We start from the raw sequence: 15223 nt of genomic DNA, 5'->3' as shown, positions 1-15223 counted from the left end.
GTGGTACTGTTGATTAGCCTACTGTGGTACTGTTGATTAGCCTACTGTGGCGCCGTTGATTAGTCTACTGTGGCGCCGTTGATTAGTCTACTGTGGTACTGTTGATTAGCCTACTGTGGTACTGTTGATTAGTCTACTGTGGTACCGTTGATTAGCCTACTGTGGTACTGTTGATTAGCCTACTGTGGCGCCGTTGATTAGTCTACTGTGGTACCGTTGATTAGCCTACTGTGGTACTGTTGATTAGCCTACTGTGGTACTGTTGATTAGCCTACTGTGGTACTGTTGATTAGCCTACTGTGGTACTGTTGATTAGCCTACTGTGGCGCCGTTGATTAGTCTACTGTGGTACCGTTGATTAGCCTACTGTGGTACTGTTGATTAGCCTACTGTGGTACTGTTGATTAGCCTACTGTGGTACTGTTGATTAGCCTACTGTGGTACCGTTGATTAGCCTACTGTGGTACTGTTGATTAGCCTACTGTGGTACTGTTGATTAGCCTACTGTGGTACTGTTGATTAGCCTACTGTGGTACTGTTGAATAGCCTACTGTGGTACTGTTGATTAGCCTACTGTGGTACTGTTGATTAGCCTACTGTGGTGCCGTTGATTAGTTTATAAAAGTGGTGGAACGAACTACTCATTGTTGAATTCCCAATGTGTTTATCAGTATGCGTTCAACCATCTAAAAGCACAACAAAATTCCAATGGAAAAACAATGTCTGGTTTTTGGTATAGTTGTCATGTACATGTGTTATCACTGTGCTTTCAACCATTTTAAAAGCACAACAAAGTTAACATGGGAATACAATTATGTATTTTTATACAATTTAATTTGTTATCACTGTGCTTCATCTAATAACACAACCGAAATACCTGGATTACAGTTGAGATTACATCAAAAGCACATAATGCAAGTGATCAGTACTGTTTGAGATTCAGCACAGATTATTATAGCAATTGTGAAGATCTCTCCAAAGATCTCCTGTGTCCTTTGCATGCTATCTTGAACAAGTGTTGGTATTCAGCCTAGTGAGCCTACAACCAGGCTAAGGGCTTGTCCAGTCCTATGAAGAAATACTCAGGTGACTGGATTACATTTAAACACAGTTGATTCATCCAGTTTGTGCCCAGTGGGCTGCCTTTATTCTCCATTCCCTGTTTTTCCCCCATCGTCTAAGAGGCATTGTTAAATGAAAATAATATTCAATGTGTTTTATTAGAAATCAAATGTTCTGTCCACCGCACTAGGATACTAGGTGCCGTTCTTGAATTTAGGTGTCATTTGGGCATGGCATTTTGGAAAAATGTAGCTGTATTTTTCTAGATGTGTTTTTATTTAAATGTATTTGGGTACATCTATTCTAAATCAGCTAATGGTAGTTTAATGTCTTTTCATATTTTTTACCAGTATGATGACATTGTTCCACCAGTAGAAGCAGCTACACCAATGATGTAAACAATGAGACATTTTAGGTAAATTAGCATTTTCTGCAATGGAGGCCACAAATGCTGAAATCTATGGTCATCAAGCCTTTAAAAAATGATTTACTGAAGTGATATGATTATTCATTAAGCTCACAATGTTACTTAGCGTCATTCAAATTGACTAACACCAAGTAACACTGGATTCAGTCACAACACAAGATCAATGGAATCCTCAAATCCATGATATAATAAAAGGACGTGTTTAGCTCATCTTTTCATTAATATAGACCCCTCCCCCGATAACAGACTCCTCCCCTGATAATACAGACTCTTCCCCCGATAATATAGACCCCTCCCCCGATAACAGACTCCTCCCCAGATAATATAGACCCCTCCCCCGAAAACAGACTCCTCCCCTGATAACAGACTCCTCCCCCGATAATATAGACCCCCTCCCCAGATAATATAGACCCCTCCCCCGATAACAGACTCCTCCCCTGATCATATAGATCCCTCCCCCTTAACAGACTCCTCCCATGATAATATAGGCCCCTCCCCCGATAACAGACTCCTCCCCTGATAATATAGACCCCTCCCCCGATAATATAGACCCCTCCCCCGATAACAGACCCCTCCCTCCCCTGATAACAGTTTGCCACCGGAGCTCAAGGTCCTTGTATATCTTTGTAATCAGTGATTTTTAAGGCGCTAACACCAATGACATATAATTGAGGGACACACATTATACTAGTAATAATGTCATTTGTTTTTATTGATGTAGGCAATATATTACATAATTTTGTTTCAATGTCTAGCATTCAAAATGATAGATAAATATCTCTAAATCGCCAAAGCATGTCACTACACCGCTACGTAGATTCTACAATGCATACAAAAATATGTTTTGTAGTATAAATGACTTATATATGTTTTCTTATTAAATAATTGTAAAAACAAAAGACAAATGTATTACTTGACATGTTTTTCTCATTTTAAAGTGCTTTTACATGATGCCAAAGTCAAGGATCAGAATTTATCACCGCAATTCAAGAATGACCCAAATAGACACAGTCCCATTGACCACAACATGTAAAGATGCTTGAGTCACTTTTAAATGAACGCCCCCCCTTGTCCTCAAAAGGACCACCCATTTCTCAAACGGTATAGTCCCGTTATACTCGGGAAGAGCCAGGACCTGTACAGTCCCGTTATACTCGGGAAGAGCCAGGACCTGTACAGTCCCGTTATATTCGGTTAGAGCTAGGAGCGTTACAATCCCGTTATACTCGGGTAGAGCGAGGCGCTCCGAATAGCGGTTTGAGGAATGAGGCGGAAAAGGCGAGAAGAACATGTACACAGGACTTCTCTAAACTCAAATGCTTTGATATGGAAGATGTGTTTGTTGCTGAGATGGTGGATTCCTGTACTATTCCTGACAGGTAGGTGATGAAGATGTATATAACTTTTACTGACTAACTAGCCAACCTAGCAGTGTAACAGGTTAACAACTTTATTATGTTGAGTTTTCTCCTCACCTATTTTACTTTTGAGATGTTATTGTTCTCGTCTCGAACCTGCCCTCGTTTTGATTTCGAACAGAAAAAATTATCGGTTGATGTTTTTTCCGTGTTTTTTGCACAGCAATTTTTTTTTCAGGATTTACAAAGGGAAAACATTTCAGGAAAGAACGATGCATTGTAGCCTTCAAAGAAAACAACGTAATTTACTTTCAAGTTGAAGTCACGTAGGCCTATAGTACAAGACGTGTGTAGCCCGTAAACGATACAAAGTGACGGATTTGGAATGTAGACTATCCTGCCGTTTGATTTCAACATCACGAGGGATAGAAGCATGAGCTTTGTTGTGTGACTTGGTGCAGCGCAATGAAGGTAGCACAGGTCTGGCGGCTGTAGACAGTCTTCTGTTTGTTCCATGGTACTCAGCCAAGTGTGAATAATGTGATGGGAAGTTTATAGGTCACGGATTAGGAAGGGCTGACTTCAATCAGTGTACAATAGTGTACATTGGAGTTGTAATATCTATTAATGAATTAATAAAATAATTACAGTAAAGTATAAAAAATGGTGTATTACAGATAGGGAATAATGTTTTGAAATTATAAACCTATAGAGTTCAAGTTGTCTAATGTAGGCTACAGTACTCCTTTTTGATTATGTAGTTATATAGAGAAGTGTAGATTTGTAGATTTCTCCAGCTCTGTGTTTAAAATGTCCTCTTAGGTAGCAGGAGCTGTTTGAGGGACACCATAGGTCCTTAGTCTAGCAGCAGGTGTTTGAGGGACACCACAGGTCCTTAGACTAGCAGCAGGTGTTTGTGAGGGACACCATAGGTCCTTAGACTAGCAGTAGGTGTTTGAGGGACACCACAGGTCCTTAGACTAGCAGTAGGTGTTTGAGGGACACCACAGGTCCTTAGACTAGCAGCAGGTGTTTGTGAGGGACACCACAGGTCCTTAGACTAGCAGCAGGTGTTTGAGGAACACCACAGGTCCTTAGACTGGCAGCAGGTGTTTGAGGGACACCACAGGTCCTTAGACTAGCAGCAGGTGTTTGTGAGGGACACCATAGGTCCTTAGACTAGCAGTAGGTGTTTGAGGGACACAGGTCCTTAGACTAGCAGCAGGTGTTTGAGGGACACCACAGGTCCTTAGACTGGCAGCAGGTGTTTGAGGGACACCACAGATCCTTAGACTGGCAGCGGGTGTTTGAGGGACACCACAGGTCCTTAGACTGGCAGCGGGTGTTTGAGGGACACCACAGGTCCTTTGACTGGCAGCGGGTGTTTGAGGGACACCACAGGTCCTTAGACTGGCACCAGGTGTTTGAGGGACACTACAGGTCCTTAGACTGGCAGCAGGTGTTTGAGGGACACCACAGGTCCTTAGACTGGCAGCAGGTGTTTGAGGGACACCACAGGGAAAAGGGCCTTCTTTTCTAACGCTCTATGTGCAACTTTCAAACTACAAACAGCGTAAGGAACAGGTCAGAAGTGGACTTCTGCTCCCTGCCTCTCCTCTCCCCCCTTTCCCTCCTCATCCTTTCGTTCCCTGCTCTCCTGAAGTGCTGTGGCCTGCGGTGTGAGGAATGTAGCCTACAACACACCAACCGATTTCCCCTGTGCCTCTCTCTCTCTCTCTCTTCCTCTTCTCTTCTCTTTACACTGTTTACCTCTCTACCATCTCTCTCTCTGTTGTTTAATCTCTCTCTCGCTCTGTGTGTGTCTGAAACAGCTAGGCTCAGCTCCTCTCCCCTCTAAACCCTCCTGTAGACCCCTCCTGTAGACCCCTCCTGTAGACTCTGTAGACCCCTCCTGTAGACTCCGTAGACCCCTCCTGTAGACTCTGTAGACCCCTCCTGTAGACTCTGTAGACCCCTCCTGTAGACTCTGTAGACCCCTCCTGTAGACTCTGTAGACCCCTCCTGTAGACTCCGTAGACCCCCTCCTGTAGACTCTGTAGACCCCTCCTGTAGACTCTGTAGACCCCTCCTGTAGACTCTGTAGACCCCTCCTGTAGACTCTGTAGACCCCTCCTGTAGACTCTGTAGACCCCTCCTGTAGACTCTGTAGACCCCTCCTGTAGACTCCGTAGGGCTCTTCTGTAGACTCCGTAGGGCTCTTCTGTAGACTCCGTAGGGCTCTTCTGTAGACTCTGTAGACCCCTCCTGTAGACTCCGTAGGGCTCTTCTGTAGACTCCGTAGGGCTCTTCTGTAGACTCTGTAGACCCCTCCTGTAGACTCCGTAGGGCTCTTCTGTAGACTCCGTAGGGCTCTTCTGTAGAGGAACTCATCAAATAAACCAGCCCTGTCCCTGCTCCTCTACTGAGGTGGTTTCCCTGGAAACGAATAAAGCCTGTGTTCCCAGTAGCTCTCAATCCTCTGAAAGACCCTGCTGACTTTCCTGTTGTTTCCCTTTCTGCTGCTGGGAATGTTCTAGTAATGTTATGGAAGCTGGTACTGTTTTATTGCTGGCTCCTCCAGAAGTTCCCTGTTTCATGAAGTGGTTTGGGAGAATGTGACAACTCTACTGTCTCACACACACACACACACACACACACACACACACACACACACACACACACACACACACACACACACACACACACACACACACACACACACACACACACACACACACACACACACACACACACACACACACAGGACATGATTAAATGAAGCTACCCATCCCCCATCTCTCCCTCTCTGCTCACTGTTCCATTTCAGACCACATTGTTCACTGACCTCACCTCCCACTGCCTATTCAGAGAAACACCACACACACACACACACACACACACACACACACACACACACACACACACACACACACACACACACACACACACACACACACACACACACACACACACACACACACACACACACTTAGCAGACACAGATGTTTTTAGGCGTGTGTGTTTTCAGTTCATCACCTGCTGATTGACTGGACTGTCCAGCTGTGTTGTCAAGCTCCTGCTCATGAGATCTGTCGGGCTCAGAGCTTATTAACCAACTGGGTTTCAACTAGTCTACTCACCACAACATTGTTTGTTCCCTGAGCTTGATCCTAGGCATGAACTCTGAGAGCTAACGCTCGTCTTCAGCTTCCTCATCATCAACCACTGAACCACCTCTGCTACATTCTGTTCAGAATCATATCAACTGAACTCAGTGAGTCAGATACAGACAGAGTGAATCAGCTGTTTTTATGTTTTTAGGCTTTGAGACTGTGGTCATAGTGACCACTTGTGTTAAGTGTGGGGGGATTTACTCAATCACCACACTGGTAAACCTGGGTAACTGGTATTTAAAATGAAAGATTACCACACCAGCAACATATCATTCTGTTCATTTTGTTGAGTCAGATTGCCTATTAAAATTACAGTCTCCTCTACTGCAGAAAATCTGTTTATTTGTCCCAAATGGCACCCTATTCCCTACATAGTGCACTACTTTTGAGATCTATGGGCCCTGGTCAAAAGTAGGGCACTAAATAGGGTGCCATTTGGGATACAAACCGTGTTCAATTGTACAGACAGGAATTGAACTGGAACAGATCCTGAGAAACTCTGATTTCTCTTTCTGAGGTTCATGAAAACCTTTTAGTAGCCTCTGCCCCAGCCTGGGGCTGACACTAACCGTATAGACACCTGTTAAGGATGAAACCACCTCTTCTCCTCTTTCCCAAACAAGGAGACAAGTAGATTTCAGCGGTCCTGTCAAGTCCCCTATCCAAGCAGACATAGTTAACACAGTCTAGGTCTAGGAGAAATGGAGGCTCTTCTTCTAACTAACCCAGTTCCAGCCTCAGAACCGCATGTCACAGGTGGGAAACCTCCTGAGGGTGATACTGATTATGGCGCTGTACGCAGGGCTACCTCATCATGAGAGCATCAGTCCAACTCACCTCCACTACACGCAGTCAGACTAGCCTGTTCTTGCTCTATTTCACCTTGATTGTAACAGGCTGTATTTAACTGTGTTTTAGGAGCTTTGTGAGGCTGGAGGTGAACATTCACAAGATTATGTAATTACCGGTTGGTCTGAAGTGCTGGTCTCGTGGTGAATGTAGGAGGGAGGACAGGGCCATGCTGCAGATCTGGGGATTTCTCTCTATATGTCTGTTCACAGTGACACTGCCAGCTAGCCAGGTCCCAGATCTGTTTGTGCTATCATGTCATCTCCTTGACATGGCAATTAGTGACCCTCTCTCTCTCTCTCTCTCTCTCTCTCTCTCTCTCTCTCTCTCTCTCTCTCTCTCTCTCTCCCCAGATCTCCCATCAAGCTCAGCCATCCAGGTCTCCGCTCATGAAGACAGAAAGTATGCCATGCTGTTCCAGTCGGTGGTTCTGCCGTGTCAATACTCCAGCATGTCCACCCAGACGCCTGTGGTCCAATGGTGGTACAAGTCTTACTGCCGCGACCGCACCCGCGACGCCTTCAGCTTCCCAGAGAGCCTGGGGGTAAGGGGGTCTGAGCTGGGCTCCTCGTCCCATCTAGACTGCTCCGATTCTAGCCGCACCGTCCGCGTGGTGGCCTCCGTCACCGGATCCTCCATTACCCTGGCCGAGCACTACAAGGGCAGAGATATTACTATCATCAACAGTAAGACATGGCACTCAATACTACTGTTGGTGATGATGGTATTACATCAGGGGGACTACACGTCCAGGGAGGCTGGTCAGGTCCTCTAGGTGAAAGACATGTCACTAGTGTTGTTGATGATGGTATTACATCAGGGGGACTAGATGTCCAGGGAGGCTGGTCAGGTCCTCTAGATAAAAGACATGTCACTAGTGTTGTTGATGATGGTATTACATCAGGGGGACTAGATGTCCAGGGAGGCTGGTCAGGTCCTCTAGATAAAAGACATGTCACTAGTGTTGGTGATGATGGTATTACATCAGGGGGACTAGATGTCCAGGGAGGCTGGTCAGGTCCTCTAGATAAAAGACATGTCACTAGTGTTGGTGATGATGGTATTACATCGGGGGACTAGATGTCCCGGGAGGCTGGTCAGGTCCTCTAGATAAAAGACATGTCACTAGTGTTGTTGATGATGGTATTACATCAGGGGGACTAGATGTCCAGGGAGGCTGGTCAGGTCCTCTAGATTAATGACATGTCACTAGTGTTGGTGATGATGGTATTACATCAGGGGGACTAGACGTCCAGGGAGGCTGGTCAGGTCCTCTAGATAAAAGACATGTCACTAGTGTTGTTGATGATGGTATTACATCAGGGGGACTAGATGTCCAGGGAGGCTGGTCAGGTCCTCTAGATAAAAGACATGTCACTAGTGTTGGTGATGATGGTATTACATCAGGGGGACTAGATGTCCAGGGAGGCTGGTCAGGTCCTCTAGATAAAAGACATGTCACTAGTGTTGTTGATGATGGTATTACATCAGGGGAACTAGATGTCCAGGGAGGCTGGTCAGGTCCTCTAGATAAAAGACATGTCACTAGTGTTGTTGATGATGGTATTACATCAGGGGGACTAGATGTCCAGGGAGGCTGGTCAGGTCCTCTAGATAAAAGACATGTCACTAGTGTTGGTGATGATGGTATTACATCAGGGGGACTAGATGTCCAGGGAGGCTGGTCAGGTCCTCTAGATAAAAGACATGTCACTAGTGTTGTTGATGATGGTATTACATCAGGGGGACTAGATGTCCAGGGAGGCTGGTCAGGTCCTCTAGATAAAAGACATGTCACTAGTGTTGTTGATGATGGTATTACATCAGGGGGACTAGATGTCCAGGGAGGCTGGTCAGGTCCTCTAGATAAAAGACATGTCACTAGTGTTGTTGATGATGGTATTACATCAGGAGGACTAGATGTCCAGGGAGGCTGGTCAGGTCCTCTAGATAAAAGACATGTCACTAGTGTTGTTGATGATGGTATTACATCAGGGGGACTAGATGTCCAGGGAGGCTGGTCAGGTCCAGCAGATCAAAATAAAGACCATATAGATAAAGATTACAGGTGGTTGAGGTCACAGGCAGGTCACAAGGCTGCCTCTCTTCTCAGTTCTATAACACACGTTGACATGCACCCACCCACATGTGTGCTGTGAGGTCCTCTGAAGAGACACTGAGAGGGTGTTGTGGAGGACAGGCAGGGTGATGAAGAGGAAGAGACGTGATAGTCTGGCGTCCCATTGTGACATAGCTACGTGGGGGACGCACAGTCCGAACACGCTCCTCCCCACAATCCCCAGCCAACGCGGCTCAAAGTTCTCGTCCTCTATGCGTTTTAATGTGTTGATAGTTGGAGAAATTGCTTGAGCCACGCTAAGAATTCAAAGTATGAAAGTCAGTGGTCCAACATTCTACAACACTGCTGTGTGTACGCATACACATTTTGGACTCTGATAGCCACTTTAGACTCAGAGGCATCGGTGAACAGACAGGGAAAGAGAGCGAGAGAGAAAGAGTAAGAGGGAGAGGAGAGAGAGAGGAAAAGATGGAGACAGAGAGAGAGAGGGGGAAAGAGGGAGACAGAGAGAGAGAGGGGCGGAGAGGGAGACAGGGAGACAGAGAGAGAGAGGGGCGGAGAGGGAGACAGGGAGACAGAGAGAGAGAGAGGGGCGGAGAGGGAGACAGGGAGACAGAGAGAGAGAGAGGGGCGGAGAGGGAGACAGGGAGACAGAGAGAGAGAGAGGGGCGGAGAGGGAGACAGAGAGAGAGAGAGAGGGGCGGAGAGGGAGACAGAGAGAGAGAGAGGGGCGGAGAGGGAGACAGGGAGACAGAGAGAGAGAGAGGGGCGGAGAGGGAGACAGGGAGACAGAGAGAGAGAGGGGCGGAGAGGGAGACAGGGAGACAGAGAGAGAGAGAGGGGCGGAGAGGGAGACAGGGAGACAGAGAGAGAGAGAGGGGCGGAGAGGGAGACAGGGAGACAGAGAGAGAGAGAGGGGCGGAGAGGGAGACAGGGAGACAGAGAGAGAGAGAGGGGCGGAGAGGGAGACAGGGAGACAGAGAGAGAGAGAGAGGGGCGGAGAGGAAGACAGAGAGACAGAGAGAGAGAGAGAGAGAGAGAGGGGCAGAGAGGGAGACAGGGAGACAGAGAGAGAGAGAGAGGGGCGGAGAGGGAGACAGAGAGAGAGAGAGGGGCGGAGAGGGAGACAGGGAGACAGAGAGAGAGAGAGGGGCGGAGAGGGAGACAGAGAGAGAGGGAGACAGAGAGAGAGAGAGGGGGGAAAGAGGCAAAGGAATGGACCTGCAAATGGACCCCAGATTTATTGAGCTGTAAATCAGGGATAAGAATCAACCCTCTCTTCTCCTGTGACCAGATGGACAAAAGAGGATTTTTCCCCCACATTGCTGTGCTTTAATGTTGTCCTCTCCCTCACCTCTTGTTCTCTCTCTCCCTCTCTCTCTCTCTCTCTCTCTCTCTCTCTCTCTCTCTCTCTCTCTCTCCATCTTTCCCTCTCTTTCTCTCTCTCTCTCTGATGTGAGGCTCTTTAAAGGAGCTCTCTCTCTGTTCTTCTTTCTCTCCCTCTGTCTCTGATATGGGGCTCTTCAAAAGGAGCTCTCTCTCTCTGTCTGTTCACTGTGAAGACAGCCTTAATGGTTTGGCTCCTCTGGTGAACCCCGGTGGGCACAAACATGTTCCAAGAATCTGTGGAGTAAGGATGGAGGAGGGGATGGGGGGATGGAGGGAGAGAGAGAGAGAGTAAGGTGGAGGGTTGATAAATAAAGTATCAGACATGGCGAGTACACACATCAATATACACTATACACATCAATATACACTATGCACATCAATATACACTCAATATACACTATGCACATCAATATACACATCAATATACACTACACACATCAATATACACTACACACATCAATATACACTACACACATCAATATACCCATCAATATACACTACACACATCAATATACACTATACACATCAATATACACTACACACATCAATATACACTATACACATCAATATACACTATGCACATCAATATACACTACACACATCAATATACACTATGCACATCAATATACACATCAATATACACTACACACATCAATATACACTACACACATCAATATACACTACACACATCAATATGCACATCAATATACACTATACACGTCAATATACACTATGCACATCAATATACACTACACACATCAATATACACATCAATATACACTACACACATCAATATACACATCGATATACACATCAATATACACTATACACATCAATATACACATCAATATACACAATACACATCAATTTACACTATACACATCAATATACACATCAATATACACTATACACATCAATATACACATCAATATACACTACACACATCAATATACACATCAATATACACATCAATATACACTATACACATCAATATACACATCAATATACACGACACACATCAATATACACATCAATATACACTACACACATCACTATACACATCAATATACACTATGCACATCAATATACACTATACACATTAATATACACATCAATATACACTACACACATCAATATACACCACACACATCAATATACACTATGCACATCAATATACACTATGCACATCAATATACACTATACACATCAATATACACTACACACATCAATATACACTATGCACATCAATATTCACTATACACATCAATATACACTACACACATCAATATACACTATGCACATCAATATACACATCAATATACACTACACACATCAATATACACTACACACATCAATATACACTACACACATCAATATGCACATCAATATACACTATACACGTCAATATACACTATGCACATCAATATACACTACACACATCAATATACACATCAATATACACTACACACATCAATATACACATCGATATACACATCAATATACACTATACACATCAATATACACATCAATATACACAATACACATCAATTTACACTATACACATCAATATACACATCAATATACACTATACACATCAATATACACATCAATATACACTACACACATCAATATACACATCAATATACACATCAATATACACTATACACATCAATATACACATCAATATACACGACACACATCAATATACACATCAATATACACTACACACATCACTATACACATCAATATACACTATGCACATCAATATACACTATACACATTAATATACACATCAATATACACTACACACATCAATATACACCACACACATCAATATACACTATGCACATCAATATACACTATGCACATCAATATACACTATACACATCAATATACACTACACACATCAATATACACTATGCACATCAATATTCACTATACACATCAATATACACTATACACATCAATATACACTATACACATCAATATACACTACACACATCAATATACACATCAATATACACTACACACATCAATATGCACATCAATATACACATCAATATACACTACACACATCAATATACACTATGCACATCAACATACACATCAATACACACTATACACATCAATATACACTATACATATCAATATACACATCAATATACACATCAATATACACTATGCACATCAATATGCACATCAATATACACATCAATATACACTACACACATCAATATACACTATGCACATCAACATACACATCAATACACACTATACACATCAATATACACTATGCATATCAATATACACATCAATATACACTACACATATCAATATTCACTATACACATCAATACACACTATACACATAAATATGCACTATACACATCAATATACACATCAATATACACAATGCACATCAATATACACTACACAAATCAATATACACATCAATATACACTATACACATCAATATACACATCAGTATACACTATACACATCAATTTACACTATACACATCAATATACACATCAATATACACTATACACATCAATACACACTATACACATCAATATACACATCAATATACACTATACACACCAATATACACATCAATATACACTACACACATCAATATACACTATACACATCAATATACACATCAATATACACATCAATATACACTATACACATCAATATACACATCAATATACACTACACACATCAATATACACTACACACATCAATATACACATCAATATACACTACACACATCAATATGCACATCAATATACACATCAATATACACTACACACATCAATATGCACATCAATATACACATCAATATACACTACACACATCAATATACACTATGCACATCAACATACACATCAATACACACTATACACATCAATATACACTATACATATCAATATACACATCAATATACACATCAATATACACTATGCACATCAAAATGCACATCAATATACACATCAATATACACTACACACATCAATATACACTATGCACATCAACATACACATCAATACACACTATACACATCAATATACACTATGCATATCAATATACACATCAATATACACTACACATATCAATATTCACTATACACATCAATATACACTATACACATCAGTATACACTATACACATCAATTTACACTATACACATCAATATACACATCAATATACACTATACACATCAATACACACTATACACATCAATATACACATCAATATACACTATACACACCAATATACACATCAATATACACTACACACATCAATATACACTATACACATCAATATACACATCAATATACACATCAATATACACTATACACATCAATATACACTATGCACATCAATATACACTATACACATCAATATACACATCAATATACACTACACACATCAATATACACTATGCACATCAATATACACTATACACATCAATATACACTATACACATCAATATACACATCAATATACACATCAATATACACTACACACATCAATATACACTATACACATCAATATACACTATGCACATCAATATACACTATACACATCAATATACACATCAGTATACACTACACACATCAATATACACTATGCACATCAATATACACTATACACATCAATATACACTATACACATCAATATACACATCAATATACACTATACATGTTCACATCAATACACAAAAAGTTAAACACATTCATCATAGAAAACAAACACATTCTTCAGTGAAAAGGTATTTAATCAGCCTTTTGAAGTGTCCTTGAGGAACCAATTCATCCACTTTTAGAGAGCCTTGGAGATTATTCCGGAAGTAAGGTGCAAAAAAACTAAAAGCAGATTTGCTAAGTGACCTCCAGAGGGATCCTCCCTGAGACCCTGTTTGGTATTTCATACGTCTTTAAGTTAACAAGGAGGTAAGGTACAGAGGTTTATGCAGAAGGGACTTATAAACAAAAAGAGTGCAGTGCGTCGATCTACAAGACTTCAAAGAGGCCCAAACTTCTTTCTGATACAGAATGCAGTGACATGTACTGAACCTATTGTCCATAATAAAGCACAGTGCAATATTATAAACTGCACCAAATGGGTTCAATACAGTGGCATGTTAATAGATATCCCAAAAACAATTTTCTGGTTGTCCATAGGATTTGAGACTTGCAGTCTCCTAACCCACAGCCCCACCTCCAGCCCTATCCTCAACAGGAAAGGCTGTTCATTATGCTTGTCTCTTCCTGTCCCTTAAATAGGCTTGTTTACATGTCCGCCTCACAATGGACTGACTGGTCTGCCGAGTCTCCCTCCACAGAGTCCACCCAACCTCTCGCCTCCTTTACTCTTTACTGTTTATGACTCAACACAACTCCTCCGTGGACTGTGACAGACACAATGTTCTCTCCTCCTCCCCCTAACTGGCCAAAACAAACCTGCTTCTCTGTTCCTCCTTGTCCTTGATGATGTTGATATTTATATTCTCAGTTGAAACCTGAGGTGATGTATTTGAGACTTCACATGGGAAGTTAAGGAATGTTGTAAGGTAGTTTTACAGAGTGATGTTTGACACAGTGCGGTTTGACAGAGTGATGTTTAACAGAATGATGTTTAACAGACTGATGTTTGACAGAGTGATGTTTAACAGAGTGATGTTTAACAGAGTGATGTTTAACAGAGTGATGTTTAACAGAGTGATGTTTGACAGACTGATGTTTGACAGAGTGATGTTTGACAGAGTGATGTTTGACAGAGTGATGTTTAACAGAGTGATGTTTAACAGAGTGATGTTTAACAGAGTGATGTTTGACAGAGTGATGTTTAACAGAGTGATGTTTAACAGAGTGATGTTTA

At 42.4% G+C, this 15223-nt stretch overlaps 1 protein-coding gene across 4 annotated transcripts in view; it reads left to right on the top strand.

The window, feature by feature from the left end:
• The first annotated feature begins 2579 nt into the window (after positions 1 to 2579).
• Positions 2580 to 15223, top strand: part of LOC106595176 (immunoglobulin-like domain-containing receptor 2) — a 39343-nt gene continuing 26699 nt past the window's right edge. For 2 of the 4 annotated variants that reach the window (XM_045699491.1, XM_045699492.1), the window contains exons 1-2: positions 2581 to 2868; positions 7223 to 7555. In XM_045699491.1, the coding sequence (XP_045555447.1) occupies positions 2754 to 2868; positions 7223 to 7555 (448 nt within the window). In that variant the 5' untranslated portion in view covers positions 2581 to 2753. Of the gene's footprint in view, positions 2869 to 7222; positions 7556 to 15223 lie in introns of all 4 variants that reach the window. The other 2 variants (XM_045699494.1, XM_045699493.1) reach the window with 2 other exon arrangements.

The sequence above is a fragment of the Salmo salar genome, chromosome ssa17, assembly GCF_905237065.1.
Source record: "Salmo salar chromosome ssa17, Ssal_v3.1, whole genome shotgun sequence".
NCBI classification, from domain to species: domain Eukaryota; kingdom Metazoa; phylum Chordata; class Actinopteri; order Salmoniformes; family Salmonidae; genus Salmo; species Salmo salar.
The sequence above is the reverse complement of the archived record's forward strand: the minus strand, read 5'-3'. Positions and strand labels throughout refer to the sequence as shown.